Genomic DNA, 17,937 nt, shown 5'->3' on the forward strand with positions numbered 1-17,937 from the left:
ATCATTCTCTACAGCTCCTCTATAAAACAAACAGGAAGCTACTGCATTTGAAAAACTCAGTGGAATGATAAATCAAAGATCTGTTTCTGTCGATACATTCAACGACAGCGCGACTCAGCCCAGCACAAGCGGGAAACCCGGCCAAGGCTGAGGCTGTAGGGAGGGATCATGGACCTGAATCACCTGTGGGCCTCAGTGGTAGGGATCTACCACACGGAACGATCGTATTCTTGCAGTCATCCTCCACATGCTTTCCAGGTCCCCTTCAGACTCACGTCATCTCACTTTAAAGCGTCAGGGTGTTTGCTAGGTTTGGAACAGCAGGGGGCACAAAGCAAATCGGGAGACTGAACATTTGGGACGGGTTTGCAGAAAGTGGGCAGGATGGCGAGATTTTCCTGGCTGAGAAGTAAATAAACCTATGATGCCATTTTCTATGTGTGACCCATTCATTTGCTGTGGACCCAAAGGAGAGAGCGGACACTGCTTACTCGAGGGAATTGACGCCGCCCGCCAACATGTGCAGGTGGTTCAGCGTCGTGATGGAGGTGGTCAGGTGGCGTTTGGCGTGATCTAACTGCTTAATATCCCGGGTGATTTCTTTAACCTAAATATTGAAAACCACAGGAGAAAAAGGAGGAAGGTTAAAAAAAAGATGTAAATCCACCTGCAGGTAGCTTTACAAGAAAATAATGCAAATGAAGCAGGGAAAAAAACCCCCTCAGGTTACAGCTGAAACTAGTACAAAATAATACTGAATGCGAACTATAACTGCAAAATAAAATAAAACCCCCCTTGGGTTAGCTCTTGGAGGAAACCTAGGCTTTCTCACAATAGATAATGAAAATAAGTCCCAATCAGTACATTTAAATTTAATTTGGCATTTCTTCAACCGACTTTACCCAGGGTAATAAAATCCTCAATTGTGAGAAGGAAACCAATTTATTTTGTGCCCCAAATGGAGTGACCCAAGTGGAAATTTAGTATGGAGGATACAGGCCCCGGGAGCGAGTACAATGCATCCCCTCTTGAGTGAGGTCAGAAAAGTATGCCTTCTGCCACTGGGGCTGCTTGGTTCAGGACAAAATCGATGGTATTAAGTTTGCTAATTCTATTCAGATGGTATTTATTCATGGAACTAGGATTTACTGTCCGGTCTCCAGAAAAGAAAGACTTTCTCTCAAATTTGAAGAAGATTAAAATGTAAACCCAATAACATCAGCTTAACATGTAATGTCTTCAGGGAGTGAGAAGGAAATTGAGGAGTAAAATTCCGACACTGTTGATCCGTTAGGTCCAAGAGGGAGAACTCTGTATCTGGGAATGCAAGTACAGTGGAGCCTGGGCCCTTGAACTTAATTCATTCCAGAAAACTGTTCGAGGAGTGATTTTTTTTGAAAACTGAATTTCCTTTGTTTGTTGCCTGAGAGACGCATACAGGTACGAGCACGAAAAGGTTGTTGGGCAGAGAATAGAAACCCCAAGTTTTGTTAGACATCCAAGACGTTTGTGTGTGTGTGAGTAACTTGGTCAAAAACCGAACTGTTCAAGAACCAAGGTGTTTGAGAAGCGAAGTTTGACTCTGTGTTTCAGTCACTAGAAAGGTGCACTCAGTAATGAGGCGGGCACCATTCTCCAACTTGGCCAACACCTAGGTGAAATCTTCCACTAGCTGTCTAAGTCTGTTTTGACCAAGAAAATTTCTGAAGAGTAACATGCTTTCCCAGGCTTTTTGATATCTGGAAGGAAGGGAGTGTCCTGATACCATGCACACATAACCTGGTCACTAGAAAGCTCTATCTCCCATTAAAACCCAGCCCTGGCTGGTGTGGCTCAGTGGATTGAGTGCTGGCCTGTGAACCAAAAGGTCATTGGTTCAATTCCCAGTCAGGGTACATGCCTGGGTTGCAGGCCAGCCCCCCAGCTGGGGGCATGTGAGAGGCAACTGATTGATGAACCTCTTGCATATCAATGTTTCTCTCCCTCTCTTTCTCCTTCCCTCCCCCTCTCTCTAAAAATAAATACATAGAATCTTTTTTTTTTTTAAGTGAAAAACCCAGTAGTATGTTCACATGACCTGTATTTTCAGTTGGATCACCCAGCTCAGTTTGTAAGCAAAAAAAGTAGGGGAAAAAAATGACAGGAATCATGGCTTCCATTCACTGAGCAACTAACACAAGCCTAGTACTGCACTCAGCGTTCTTCAGACATTCAATTCTTATAACCCTTTGAGCTAGATGCTATTAACTTTATTTGTAGTTGAAGAATCTAGAATTCAGAGACATTACATTACGCAGTCAGAATCTCAGCCCAGGAGCTGGCATGTCACAGTGCCTCCCACGGAGTACGGGGATGAGGCTGGATTCTTGGTCAGCAGCAGGGCCTCCACAGGACACCACTGGAGGACATGGACTTGTAGAGGGAGAACTTAATCAAAACCATAAGCGTGTATCATGGGCAGGATACATCCGCCTCCCAGATCCAGACTGGTGTTCATGTGATATCAAGTTACATATCGTTTATCTTAATAACGGCTTACATTCACTGAGCAGCTAACACCAGCCTAGTACTTCTCATGATATAAAATACATGATGTAAACAAATGCTAGAGAAAGGGATCCAAAATGACTAGGGAACTCTTTTGGGGAAACAAGAAAACTTGTCCTGTGTAAACACAGGGCTGCAAATGTGGGGCAGCAGGGAATGTGAGTCACGGCGTCTCTAGCAGCTCCTCCTCCTGAACTGTCCAGAATGTACTCGCAGGGCTTGTTTCAGGGACGTGGGTGCTGTGGTCGGCAGCAAATGGGAGTAAAAGCCCATTAATGAGTACAAGTCGTCGTGATGATAAGACGCAAACTTCCTCTTCCGGTACAAAAAGTTAGGGAGAAACCTAGACTCACCATTTGCTCTGATTTTTCTGCCTTGTCTTTGATATCTTTGATTTTGCCGAAGAGTTGCTGAATTGCTTTTTGGGCCTCTTCAAGTGCCTAAAGTAAGAGAAATAGATGAAAAACCAGACAGCACCAGTCCCTACACTGTAATCAAGTCCAGCTCCAGAAGAAAATTAATAAAGTTCTCTTGATTCACTGCACTTCTGCTGACAATTTTACTGGACCAAAGCAGTAGAGACAGAGTCCAGCATTTGGATACAGGCAAACGCTTAGGATTCTTGCCAACATGCACCATAAAGTTTTAATTTAAAAGCTAAACTATTTCCCTCTAGCTCAGTGATTACTACACGTATTGACGACAACAAATAAACAGGACATGCACATCCGGGCGCGTGTGTGCACATGTGCACACGTACGTGTGCCGTAACCTTCAAAACCTGTAGGGAAACAGAGGTGGCTCTACGCTGGGGCTGGGGGAGCTCTGAGTTTTGGCAGTTTCAGAAGACTGTGCCTTCAAAAAAAATCACAACTGTCTGTGGGGACTCCAGAGCTGCAGCAAACCTGAAAGATATTTATAGCACCCCACTTGGAAACCAATGAAATGAAGTTAGAAAGGGACACTTAAAGTGAACGGCAAGCCAAATGTTTCCACTGAAATAAAAACCTACAAAGATGAATGCCACACATTAAAAGTATTACAACCCACAGTAGCTTCGGCGAGCAGGGGAAGCAATATTCAGGGATTTGTGAGGGTGCAAAAGCCACACACGTGTAGAACATATGTACTTATAAAAGATGCAGCAGCCAAAGGAAGAACTCACGCTTCATTTCATCAAAAGCACTTTGTTTATTTTGGATTTGAGAGTGGCCTGTCCTAATCGGGCCTCACTAGCCCTTTATAAATGTAATGGCAAGGCCAACGTAACTCCAGAGCTGTGTGTGGCCATGCTAGCGAGCACAAAAAAACAGCCAGCCTCCCTGAGAAGGACACCCTCACAGAGGGAAGAGGAAAGCAAAGCTGAGATGAAGAATTTCATCTGGGAGAGAAAGACAAGAGAGAAAGACATCAGCCCTGATAGAATGATCTGAACTCAGCTGTACCCAATGGAAGAGCTACCGCTAGACTATGAACTCATACATTTTGTTTTTTACTAAAAATCCTCAAAAAGTAAACTTAAGTTGCCTTCCTCTGCAGAAAATTCCTTCCTTGTTAGAGGTAGGGATTACATCTCACTTTCCTTGCTGGGTTTCCCAAGTGGTCCGCTTCTGGTATCGGGAACCCTTTCTTCTTCTGAGCCCCCGCCCTGTGTGCAGCGCACTTCCAAACACGGTTTCCTTTTGATCTTCTTCCTCCTACTCTGGGTTTATAGGAGCTTCTCATGTGGGGACAGTTGGTGATGTGACTATGTTATGGCTTCTGCAATGAATGTCCAGCTCCTCTTTTGAGAAGTCATCCCTTAGCCCATGTGTTGCCAAGTCTGAAGTGACACTCTTCCAGCAGCTGTTCCACTACCTCACTCATCAACTGTCTCCACTCTGCTTCCTGCCATCCTATCTTTCGCAGTCCAGACTCAGCACCCCTGCCACAGCTGTGGCGTCAGGAGAAAACCCTCCATTTTCCAGCAGAGGGCAGGAGTCTCAGGCCTGCCTCTGCTGTCACTTACTAGCTGTACTTCCCTGGGAGTCGGTTTCCTTGTCTGAAAAGCGATGATAATGGCACTTACTGCCAGGGTCCTTGGGAAGATTTAATGACATAATAGGTGTAAAAAGCTGTATGAATATTAAGTTTATTTCCAGGACTTATGACCTAAGTCCTAGCATGGCCACACACAGCTCTAGGGTTACGTTGGCCTTGTCATTACATTTATAAAGGGCTAGTGAGGCCCGATTAGGACAGGCCACTCTCAAATCCTGAGCAAATACATGCATGCATATATGTAGAGAGAAACACATATATAATGTTCTCCTCTGACAATTTTCCCTCTCATACACAACCTCTAGACCCCCTACTATCTGACCCATCCTATTTTTAGCCACACCCTGAGTGAGTCCACGCCCACCCCATCCACAGCCCCACTGAGCCTCAACAGCACTAACCATCAGGGAAATACAAATCAAAACCACAACGAACCACCACCTCACTGGTGCAGGCACTACAGAAAATAGTATGGAGATTCCTCAAAACAGTAAAAATAGAACTACCATATGACCCAATAATTCCACTTTTGGGTATCTACCCCCCCAAGCCCCAAATCACTAATCTAAAAAGATATATACACCTCTGTGTTCACTGCAGCATTATTTATAATAATCAAGATATGGAAGCAACCTAAGTGTCCGTCAACAGACTAGCCGATAAAGATGTGGTACATACATACAAAGGACTATTACTCAGCCATAACAGCGGATGAAATCTCGCCATTTGCGACAACAAGGTGGATCTAGAGGGCACTATGTCAAGTGAAGTAAGTCACACACAGACAAATACTGTATGTTTTCACTTACATGCAGAATCTAAAAAGCAAAATAAACAAACATACAAAACAGAAACAGGTTCATAGAAACAGAAGAGACTGATGGTTGCCATGGGGGCGCAGAGGGGAGCAGATGAAGGAAATGAAGAGATACAAACTGCCCGTTGTAAAGTAAGCCATGGTGAGGTATGCACAGCACAGGGAACACGGTCAATAACACCATAATAACCACACAGAGTGATGGATGGCTACTAAACTTACAGCGATCACTTCGTAAAGTACGCATTAATAGTGTCTAATCACTATGGTGTACACCTGAAATTAATACAATACTGTATGTCAACTGTAATTAAAAATAAATTTAAAAAATTCTCTTCCCTGTTTCTAATATTCACCGCCTCAAAACCAGGATACACATTCTTTTGAGCACTGCCAACTGCTATACCACCCAATCTTAGGTGTCGTAAGGTTATGACAAACCAAAATCAAGTTCTAACAAAATAAAAATGACAAGGAATAGATTATAGGATGTCTAACTATAACCGACAGGAGTGAACCTTCAAAATAAAATGTTCAACAGGGCTACCGACTGTGTGCAAATGTCTTGTCTTCCATGGGCTAGTTCAAGTGCCATTTCTTCTCCAGCCTTCCCCCTGACTTCCTCTGCCCTTCCAACACCCTCCCCCATAAACGTACACGAAGCACGCTGTAGAATCCACTCATTCATCACCGGGTGCCCACGGTCCTTTATGTATACTTAACATTTGTAATAATGTCTTGTGGTTGGACTACGCAAACCTAGAGGGCAGGGACACGTCTCACTCACTGTGACTCCCCAACACCTAGGGCAGTGCTCCCAAGAGTAGAGTAGGGGTTTGACACGTTTATTAAGTGAATTTACAACCAGCCGACCATGGCACGCGTGCACAGACGCGCACTCTCAGGGCCCGTCTGGCAGGACGCCGGCCGTAGTAGTTATGGCTGTCCCAGCATTTCAACTGCAGACCTTTTAGCGACATAATTCAGTTCTGTAATCTCCACACATTAAACAAAATGCTGGGTTGATTAACCTAGGAAATTGGACAGGAAAAAATTTTTAACTTGCCATGTCATCAAATTTTGTGAAGTAGCTATAATAGTAAATTGTTATAAATTAATGTGTATTTCTTCAGAAGAACTTCATCTGCCTCAAAAGCCCTCTGCATTTAAGAAAGATACTTCTCAATGACAGTATCTTAATAAACTATATATTTTTAGATTATTTGGGATATTGCAGATATGTTTTAAACATTAGATTATAAATTTTCTTTCTGGAATAATTGCAAAATCATTTTTTCTTTCAGCTATGCTCCTCAAGGACTAGGACCAATTTTAATATCTGCTTTATTCAATCAATCAACAATTCCTGCTCTCAAGAAGTGTATGTAATCTAGTAAGACAAAGAGCTAGTAGGTTAGACCGTAAGAACATTGAGATATAATAAAGATATGTACAGAGTGCTGTGGGATCCCAGAAGGACCATCATCAGTACTGGCTTGTTTGTTTGGTAGGAAGAGAGAGGGAAGGAAGGGAGGTCCAAGGAGTCTCCTAGAAAGAGGTTCAACTTTGCAACTTATTTGGGCCAGAGTGTTTTAAAATAATGGTTATAAGAGAAGCATGTACTAAATAAAGTGCTATCTTTCAAATCCATGCTCTGCCGTAAACAAATTCTCCCTTTAGACCCGAAACTGAAGACTACACGTCTGAACTGCAGTCTACGACCGCACCACCCTGCATGCGCCCGATCTCGTCTGAACCGTCACTCTGAACTCCTGCGGCAGTTACACTCCCACCTACATTAGTCAGTACTTCATTAATTCATTCCTTCAATCACTGAACAAATACTTATTGAATATCTTCCATGTGCCAGGCTCTATTGTAGGTCCTGGGAATCTAATGGCAGACCAGACAGACATGGTTCCCTTCTCTGTCCTCAGGAACTTCCTTTGAGAAGTGGCCGGTGGAAAAGCAATACATGAAGAGGAGACTTGCAGAGTGTGACAGGTGCGATGGAGGCATGACGAGAAGTATGACGAGAGCCAGGGAAACGAAGGTCACAGAAGGTCTCCTGAGAAAGAGCAAATGAACTGAGATCTCGAGGGTAAGAGTCAGGATTTGAGATCTGCAGTAAGAGACACCCAAGTGGACAGAACAGCAAGTAATACCCTGATACAGAAAAGGCCCTGGTGTTTCCAAGGACCCAAAGAAAGGCAGCAGAGGGCTGGGTGGTACTGGGGCAGGGAGTGTTAAGAAATAGTTTAGAGGAGTAGGCAGGAACTAGAGCATGATGGACTTCAAAGGCCTGGGGAAAAAAGCATGGGATTGTATTCTAAGTGCAGTGAGAAGCCACTGAAGGGTTTAAACGAGGGACTGGCGGGTGGCTTACATGTGTAAAAGACTGCCCTGGCTACTATGTGGACAGGGGACCATACAGAGACAGGAGCGAAACCAGGAGAGAAAGACCTGTTAGGAAGCTGCTGTTGTCCAGGTGAGAGAAGGTGAAGGTCTAAGCGAGATGGCCAGTGGTGATGGGAAGAAGGGGAACAGTTTTGGAATTTACACGAAATATAACCTGCAGGACCCACTGATGGACTGGATGTGGATGATGAAGGGAAGAATCAAGGATTACTCTGAGGTTTGGGCTTGAAAAGCCAGTGAATTATTCCATTTACTAAGCTAGTAAAGACAGGGAACGGAATAGATTCAACAGGCAGCTGTGTGTGGTGCAGTGGGACTGGAAATAGAGAATTCCAGTGTGTCAGGGTACACAGTCTACCTGAGATCAAGTGGAAAAGCCAAACTGGACATGTGAGTCTGAAGCTTGGAAGACAGGTGTGGGCCAGGGATTTAAATCTAGAAGTCCTCAGTTTTTAAATGATATTTCAGTCTATAGGACTGGAAGAAGTCACCTAGGAAGAGAGTCTAGATGAGATGGGAAGGGATGAGAAGAGAAGAGAAAGAAAATGGCCCAGGGATGAGCTCTTGGGCACTCCAGTGTTCAGGAGTCTAGAAGAAAAGGAGAAAGAAAAGGTGCAACAGAAAACCCACCAATGACAGGAGGGAAAAAACAGGACTGTGGTGTCACAAAAGCCAAACGAAAGTGTTGGAAGGAGGAGGAAAGGGCAATTATGTCCTATATTGTTGAAAATGCTTGTAAGATGAGGACAGAGAATTGCTACTGAATTTGACAACAGGGAAGTCAATGGTGACCTTGACAAGAGCAGCCTCAGTGGTGGCGAGGGAATGGCAGTGGACAATGATGACGTGATGAAGTGCAGGCGGAGAGCATAGAGCGGGGCCCAGCAAGCAATGGCCTATGAGCCAAATCCAGCCTGCCCCTGTTTGTGTAAACTAACGTTTGCTTGGAACACACCCATCCCATTCTATTATCTGTGGCCACTTTCACCCTACGATAGCAGAGATGAGTAGCTGTAAGAGACCACATGGCACCTAAACTCTAAAATATTTACTATCTTTAACAGAAGAAGTTTGCTGACGCCTGGTACAGACTTTTTCTCAAGAAGTTTTTGCTCTAAGACAAGAGAAATGGGGCAATAGACAGGGTGAATGGGTGAATATTTGAAGATAAGAGATGTGTGCACATGTCTATGTGGAAATGATACAACAGAAGAGAAGAAAATGATTTGGGAGGTGGAGAGAGGTAACAGGATAATTACAGAAAAGAACTTGAAAAAAATAACGTTCTGGAATTGTTTAGAGTGTAAGTATTAGCTCTCTAACAGGGCTGTAAGTATCCTTCAGAGTGTGTACAAGGATACGCATTCATTCTCACACCCCCATAGTTCAAGGATTCCATTTCAGTCTCCACATCCATAGGTCCAGTTCATGACTACAGTTTCAGTACAATTATTAGTAGCTCCTTCTCACTCTCAAAGATCATTCTGGCAAAATCACATTGTCACCTCACCTTTGGCATCTAACCAAAGCTAGAGCACAGCTAGAACTTGACGAATACTTGCCAACTGATTAAAACTAGCACGGGGCACCTCTCAGAAGAGGAGCAGTGCTGAGACCACCACTCCGAATGCTTTCCCTAACTCCAGGCACGATCGGAAGCAGTGGTTCAGAAAAGAGCATCGCACTCACTGTAACTGTTACCTGCTTGGCTGATACGGAGTCTAAAGCCCAAAATGCTGCAAGGGGGCCAGTAAATTCTAAAAACACTGGAGCCTTCTAAAAAAGTGTTGGGTCGTAATACAAACAGCCACTGCAGAGGTCTCTGCAGGCAACTGCCCACCCGAAAGGACTGACCTATGGGCACGCTTTGCACAGAATTCTGTGATGTCGTTCGTTGTGTCATGTACTAACGATGCTGTTATTGGGACTATAGCCACTGTCTTTTGTCAAACACCTTAAGGCACATGACATTCAGAGAAGAAAGGCAAAAAGGGCCAAGCGAAGGTCCGAAGAAGCATACAACCCCTTCTCAGACAAAGGGTTTCTATGTCTCCTTCTCCCATTCTCAACCTGGCACCCCACCAGAATGATCTCTGCTGCGGGTACCACTGTTTTCTTCCAGCAAACAAGTAAGACTCGCACAGTCTTACATTTCAGTCCTAAAGAAAGATAAACTGTCTGCCAGACTTTTTTTTCAGGCTGGAATGCTTTTGCTTGTTATAACAATGTACTGAAGTCAAGGAAATTTAATATAATTCATTTTCCAGAGTTAAGAAGGTTCTTCTAAAGCAGTCACCCCATCAACCAAGTCCACTCTCAACTCACCCTAATATTTGACATCTAATTTCTAGTAATCGATTACACAGAAAGAAGAGCATTTTGTAATTGGAAGAATCGTAAGACCTACAAAAGGTTAAGGTTTTATTTGCTAAAAATACTAAAATACTTTTACTACCTGGCTAATCAGAAAATGTGCTGAAAGATTCTGGCACTGTCCCTAGACACTCTTTAAAATAAAATAGGGCTCCTTTTCCTTCCCAAGCTGTATGTGGATTAAAAACAGAACTAATCACCCAAAAATGTCTGCTTTCAATCTACCCTTACTGGAGTTTCCGAATTGAGCGCTGGAGCGTGGCCGCAGTCTGCATTCGAGGGTGTTAGTAGGAAACAGTTACTGTACTGGTCTTCTTTAGTAACTCACATTCTGCAATTGAGAGACGCAAAGCAACCCACTGAGCTAGCCTAGAAGACTCAGCAGAACTGATCACACTGTCCCTGCATTTTTGTGCATCATTAACTATAACCATCCTTCCTCATTTTCCTTGCCTCCTTCAGTGGACTTCTCAGGCTCCCAGAGCCACACCAGGTCATGGCACAGAGGGTAAGCAGCATGGAACCCGGCAGACTCTACCGCTCTCTTCTTTCATCTTTTTATTTTTCAGAACCATTGTCTGCCACCTGTGTAGACAAGAGGGCATCTGAGCTGATGGAAATGCCTTGAGAAATGAACACCCCCTCTGGTTCTTAGAAGCATCGAATTTTGCAGTTTGCTCTCTCAGAGAATTCTAGTGCCTGTGTCCTGTGAGTCCACAGGCAGTCTTTAAGAGACTTTGGATTAAGATCCCATTGTGGCCACTGCAGGAAGGAAGCAAAGGTTGCTGATTTCCAGAACCGGTATGGCTTTATGTTCTTTGAAAAGAAGAAATGCTGATATTTGAGATTACTGAAGAGAAAATTGTGTTTTCCCACTATTCTGCCATTATTTCTACTGTCCAACTATACATCTATCTGCTGGTTCCTTTCCTACTGTTTAGAAAAGCAATGCATTGTATTAGTTCAAAGCAAGGTTTTGAACCAGCGGGCTGGGATTTTTATGTTGATTTTGCCACTAATTGTGCAATCTTCATCAAGCCACTTAACTTCTCGAAGGCACAGACTCACCACTTCTGGAAGACGTACAAGAGCAGCTACCTCAAAGGCTGTTTGTTACGAAAGATAGGGGGCTTACTAATGAGCACCGTGGAACTGCTTCCCCAGTACCTCTCCTCGCTCCCGGGAATCTTCCTTTCACCGTGTTCTTGTGGCATCTGCTGTCCCAGAGGCAGGCCAGACCCAAGCTGAGCCAAATGCAGTCTTCCTGTGACTTTCCAGAATGCACTGGAAAAGAGTTCATCTCTCTCAGGTGGTGGGAGCCCCAAGATGTGAAATTGAGTTAGATCGTGGTAAGTTTCCTCCATAAGGGGAGGGGGCTGGTCTCCAGGTAGAGATATCCTGGGCGTTACTCCGGTCCTGGGCTTCAGTGGTTTGACGAGGCCGGCTGAGACACTACTCTTTCAGCATCTGACAGTCTGACCATTGAACTTCTTCAAGACAAGACACGAGAGCTTTCCAAATAATCCCCCCTTTTGCCTAGAGCAGTATGACAGAACTTCGTCTTCTGCAACTGCAAAAGTCCTGATGGAGGACTCAGCTCATAAAGGACTCACTAAATGGCAACGATTAACATTATTCTCAAACCTCCAAGATGAAATGCCATATTCCACATAAGAGCTGAGGGTGCCGACCCATCTTCCAGAGCTTTGTTAAGTGAGCTGATTAAGTTCAACATCTGCAGGCAGACACGTAAGAATGGCCCATGGGTCAGGGGGATGGTCTCCTCAAACCACATGGAAAACGAGACATTCTCCAGAAGAAAGATTTCGATCTTTTGTTCAGTCCTGCCGTACAAAGTGAGGGCCTACTATAGGCACTGTGCTAGACACTGAGAGAAAAAGACCACTAGACAGGGACTTGTCTTTTAAGACCTTGTAAGGAACACATGTAAGAAACAGACAAAACTATAAGAATGATACAGAGAAGTATGAGTAATGAATCCTTTGGAAAGCAGGGGACTGCTCAAGAGACCAAAAGTATTGCTGAGGACTAGCAGCTCTGATGAGCCCTAAACAGCAGCCCGTGACATCTATTAAAGGTAGACACCTAGGGGTAAGCAGACTATTTATGGAACATCCCTTCTCTTGATACTGCTGGCCACGGGGTACCTCAGAGAGATGCTGCTGCTATGGAAACAGGGCATCACCAGCTGGAGCAGAAGATGCGTTAAGAGGACTCAGCAATAATAACGCAGCCCATTCCCCACGATGGTGCCAAACAGTAGCAGAGGCTACAGGAACCTCTGAGCTGTGAATGACTGCATGTGCTCGGCCTCCTGCTTCCCTGGATCCTCCAACACAACAGGTACCTTCTAGGTCTGGCTGCCCTGGTCAAACACCAGATGGGCACCCCGCAGATGGGTCACTGGTGTTAATATTAATTCCTCAGCTGAAACCCTGAGAATGAAGGGGCTTTATTTAAAGCACAGATTTCTTTCCAAGTTTGTGGACCAAAAGAATATAAAGAGCAAAAGGACTAATTCTCACCTTATTTATTAAAATGCTCTGTTCCACCTAAGTTACTTTTATTTATGTTTCTGCAAACCACATCCACTGAAAATGTGAACCAAAGAGTTCATTTTTATGGTTTTTGGGAGACAAGCCAGAAATTAAAAATCACAAGACAAGGCTGGAACACAAGTTCAGCAGTGCCCAAACAAGACTAAACATTTGCATTATAAAGTTCTGCTTATATCTGTTATCACCTGTAACTTAAAATATGTTAGCCCTGAAATAGCTGGAAGTGGTGAATGCATTCAGGCACAGCTTCCTGTGATGAAACGTAACCCTTGCGGAGACTGCACGCTAAGCAGCAAAGCAGCAACTCCAAATGACAAAAGAGAAGGAAATGCTTAAGCAAGGCTCTCGGCTGCTTTTGCTGAATAAAAGGTACAGAAAGTCAATACTTTAGGAAACGGGGCACATTTAAAGAAACAATTTGTACAAGTTTAACAAAAGGACTATTTCCTCCAAATAGCTAGGACTTCCCAGCTGCCAAGTTAAATTCTGATCCCCCAAATCTTCCTATATCACTTCTCACTTTGGACACTTAGTAACTCTCATCTATATTATGGATCTTCATTCAGGAGAAACATCCTTTTGTGGTGACATGCAGATGTCCCTTCACCTGATTTTACAGACACCGTCTCTACCCAAAGCCCTAAGGCGGTAGACCCCTTGCGGTTCCATCCGAGCTACTTTCTGCTCCTATTCACTTAATTTTCTTCAGTCCCACAGGCGTACAGTCAACACAGTGGTCTCCTCTCATCACTGAGCGCTTCTCAGCTTCGTCAGTTTCTTCATCATGCTGAGAGGGATCCAGTAAAATAATATTTGCAACAGTATTTTGTAGAATATAAGATAAACATTTATAGACATTAGCATTATAGATCAAGGCAAATGTCTCAAAATATACCTACTGGCAAAGCAACTCAAAGTGTGTCTTTTCCCTGGCCACGTGGCTCAGTTAGTTGGAGCATCTCTGTGAACTGAAGGGCTGCCAGTTCGATTCCCTGGGTTGTGGGCCAGGTCTGCAGCTGGGGATGTGTGGGAGGCAAATGGTTGATGTTTCTCTCCATCTCTCTCCCTCCCTTCCCTTTTCTCTAAAAAGTCAGTAAATAAAATCTTTTTAAAAAATGTGTCTTTGCTTACAGTGAATCAATCAAGAAAGACATATTAGTCTTACAAGAGTACATTCTAGAGATCTGGACAAGTCCAGGGCTGACAACTGTACTGGCACCAGACCGCAAGAGGCTAGACCAGTGACCCGAAGTCTCCAAAGATCAGAATCTCCAAATAGTTGATGAAAAAAAACCGTAGTACTTGGCCTAGCATAAACGATGTCATATGAATTATAGTCAGCTATCTGTCCCTACTGTTCCCATATGACTGCGAATGAGAAGAGTTCACAAGTAGGACAAGGAGACAAGAGTGAGTAATTAGGTCTGAGGTGGGGTAAAGATTCCTTAATTCACTTCTTTTTCTGACTTGTGAAAGACAGTATTTGGACCATCAAATATATCTGTCAGTGTATGTATCTCCAGAAGGAACGTCCCCCTGCTAGTCGGGGGCCGTTGTAAGAGAAGCACTAACACATTTTGCCTAACATCCGTATTCTAAGGGGTAAAATACACAACACCTAGAGGTGAACACAGCATCTGTTCAGAGTCCACGATGTAACGTGGGAGCAAATGTCAGAAATCCTGGCCTGTGCTCCAACACAACATGAAGGAGGGTGAGTGTCTTGTCTACTTTAGAGCTTTCATCTGCACCAGTGATTTTCAACGGGCGCACTGCAAGCCTTCTAAAAACATGCAATACACGGCTATCTAGTCAGGGGCGCTGACCTCTTTTCCCTTAAATTGTCAAATGAAAATTTGACAACAGCCAACACAACAATGTCTGTCTGGTGTAAATGCCTTTTCTTAAACCATAAACATATGTCATATCATAGAGTTGTATTTTATTGGTTACATCATGTAAGGTTGTATGTGACTGGTTAATTCTTGGTAACAGAAATCCTCATATACAAGTACAGGCACCTAATTTTTTAAAAAGCCAGTTTTAAGCATAAAGGCCAGATATTGGGGGAGTTTTTTTAGTTGAAATTTTTAAAAGATTTTATTTATTTATTTTTAGTGAGAGGCAAAGGGAAGGAGAAAGAGAGGGAGAGAAATATCAATGTGTGGTTGCCTCTCACACGCCCCCTACTGGGGACCTAGCTTGCAACCCAGGCATGTGCCCTGACTAGGAATCAAACGGGCCACCCTTTGGTTCACAGGCCCATGCTCAATCCACTGAGTTACACCAGCCAGGGCCAGATAGTGTAATTACCATTATTTTGGGTTTTCTCTGTAAATCAATCAACATATACATATTTTCTGTCAGATCGGTAAAAAATATGTTGTTTGGTGTGCTGCAGAATTTCAGTAATTAGTTTATGTATGCCGTGTGATGAAAAAGGTGGAAAATCACAGATCTAAATGACTACAGAATACCAAATCAAACAAGCTAAAAAAAGCATTATCTCTAGTTTTACAAAATTAACCTTCCAGAGGAGTCCTCAGAGTGCAAATTAGAGCAAAGGAAATTTTATAGCTGTGTTACAGGCTACTGAAAACAGAGATTTATAAGTGGAAATGTTGACAGAACAACCACAGCACTGAATTCATGCTGTTCAAAATCCTGTATTTCCATGGCTGAAAGAGGGAAGAGAGAAAAAAAAGAGGTCAAGTTCTTACATGAAGGCAGAGTTTCAAATTCCCATCCATTGTTTAGACATATCTGAACAACTTCTTGTGTCAAGGACCTGAAACCCAAAAAGCCCTGCCCTGTCAGCAGTAATACTGCAATTTTTCTCAAGTGCAACCTCAAACTAAGGATGGAATTTTCCTTCCAAAATCACTGACCACTAGCAGTCAAAAGCAAGAGTAACCTGGGTAACAGCCAGAGCAGTTACAGTAGTGATGAATGGCATTTTCCTCTTTAGATGGAGAAACTCTAGTTTAAACTTGTGACTGCCTTTAACATGGAAACAAGCAGATGGCAAAAGCTATGCCTGACCTTCTTGCCAATTTACACGGAGATGGCTCAGAAGGATAACAAACGTCACTGTTCCTTCTGGGCACACTGCTTTCCCCAAACCATTTTTAACAATCCTGCTGCACACAAGTGGGGCTGGCTGTGTTTCTAAGGTCAGGAAGCACACAGTCCAACTGCTGGACTTGCTAATTAAAAGAAACAACCACAGGAGTTTTCTTTTTTGTGGGGAGTCAGCATCACTATCATTAGTACTTAACACAAAAAACTTGAGACTTCATAGCTAATCTGAAATACACAGTCTGTGTGAACTAAATGAAGACAAAACAGGAATGTGTGCTCGTCTAGTGGAAAATAGATCTACTAAAGTTCAGAACAATATGGAAAAAGTGTTTCCAAAGAGATTAAATATTGAGATGATTAAAAATTGCCGTATGTTCCGGCAAGCCCATGCCTAGGTATATACTGAAAGGAATGGAAGCAGGAACGCAAACAGACGTGTGCAGGTCCACATTCATTACAGCATTGTTCACAACAGCCAAAAAGGTGGAAACAACCCCAGTGTCCGTGAACAGGTGAATGGATAAACAACATGTGGTGGCTTTCGCCAGCTGCCGCTAAGGTGCTCAGTCCTTCCGCGGAAGCTAAGGCTGTGTTGGCGTGAGGCCCTCATTTCATCCGGTGACTCGCACCAGTCCCGGCGACACTCACCCAGCCTTCACCCAGCCTTCGCCCACACCATGGCCTCTGTCTCGAAGCTCTCCTGCATCTAATTGGCCCTTATCCTGCACGACAATGAGGTGACAGTGACAAAGGATAAGATCGATGCCCTCATTAAAGCAGCTGGTGTAAATGTTGATCCTTTCTGGCCAGGCTTGTTTGCAAAGGCTCTGGCCAGTGTCAACAGTGGGAGCCTCATCTGCAATGCAGGGGCTGGTGGACCTGCTCAGCAGCTAGTGCGGCACCAGCAGGAGGTCCTGCCCCCTCAATGGCTGCTGCCCCAGCTGAAGAAAAGAAAGACCAATCTGAGGAGTCTGATGATGACATGGGCTTTGGACTATTTGACTAAACGTCTTTTGTAACACGGTCAATAAAAATCTGAACTTTAAAAACAAAACAAAATGTGGTGTTTACACACAATGGATTATTACTCAGTCATCAAAAAGGAATGAAGCTTTTGAAAATGAATAAAAATCCCAGATAAAAACCCCAGGATTCAACAATATATTAAAAGGACAATACACAATAACCCAGCAGGTATTTGAGGGTTATAATGTTTTTAAAACCATAAGCTAATAAACAAAATGAAAAAGCCATATGATCATACTAGTAGAAGCTGAAAAGGCAGGTGACAATTCAACATCTATTTCCTGGCAAACAGGCTTCCTGAACCAAGGTCATAAGGACAACTCCTAAAACAGCCACTGAATCTGGGAGCAGAAACATCACAGTTGGTGTCAGCTCCAGGCGAGAAGGGCCTTTGCCATGTGTACTGCTTTATCCCCAACGCCTAGAATAGGGCCCAGCACACAGAAGGCACTCATTAAATATTTACTAAATGAGTGAATGAACAAATACGCTACCTGGAGTCACTGCCATTAAAATCAAGAACAAACTGCCGGCCATCCCTACTTATTTAATATTGAAATATTATTCAGAAAGAGCATTTCTAAAACTTTTAATTTCAGGATCCCTTTATACTTGTGAAAACTGAGGTCTCCAAAAGGTTTTATTTATGTGGATTTATACCATATTGGAAATTAAAACTGAGAAGCTTAAAAATATTTACCTATTAATTCATTTTAAAAGAACAATAATAAGCTCTGGCTGGTGTGGCTCAGTGGATTGAGCTCCAGCCTGCGAATCAAAGGGTCACCAGTTTGATTCCCAGTCTAGGGCACATGACTGCGTTGCAGGCCAGGTCCCCAGTAGGGGGCGTATGAGAGGCAACCACACATTGATGTTTCTCTCCCTCTCTTTCTCCCCCCTTCCCCACTCTAAAAATAATAAATAAAATTTTTTAAAAATGAAATAAAGTATTTTAAAAGTCTGTTTAAAAAATATAAAATAAAATAACAATAATAAACCCACTACATGTTAACATAAATAACATGTTTATATGAAAAATAACTACACTTCCCCCAA

The 17,937-nt window shown here is 43.4% G+C and overlaps 1 protein-coding gene and 1 pseudogene across 1 annotated transcript in view; one reads left to right on the plus strand and one right to left on the minus strand.

Annotated features, from left to right (window-relative positions):
- The window catches only part of VPS53 (VPS53 subunit of GARP complex), a 127,302-nt gene that overhangs the window by 87,630 nt on the left and 21,735 nt on the right, over positions 1-17,937 (minus strand). The window contains exons 5-6 of the mRNA XM_024565206.4: positions 2,901-2,987; positions 492-607 (exon numbers count right to left, since the gene is read on the minus strand). Of these exons, the coding sequence (XP_024420974.1) occupies positions 492-607; positions 2,901-2,987 (203 nt within the window). The remainder of the gene's footprint in view (positions 1-491; positions 608-2,900; positions 2,988-17,937) is intronic.
- On the plus strand, positions 15,918-17,066 carry LOC112308914 (large ribosomal subunit protein P1 pseudogene; annotated as a pseudogene).

Source organism: Desmodus rotundus, chromosome 9 (genome assembly GCF_022682495.2).
Source record: "Desmodus rotundus isolate HL8 chromosome 9, HLdesRot8A.1, whole genome shotgun sequence".
Taxonomy (NCBI): domain Eukaryota; kingdom Metazoa; phylum Chordata; class Mammalia; order Chiroptera; family Phyllostomidae; genus Desmodus; species Desmodus rotundus.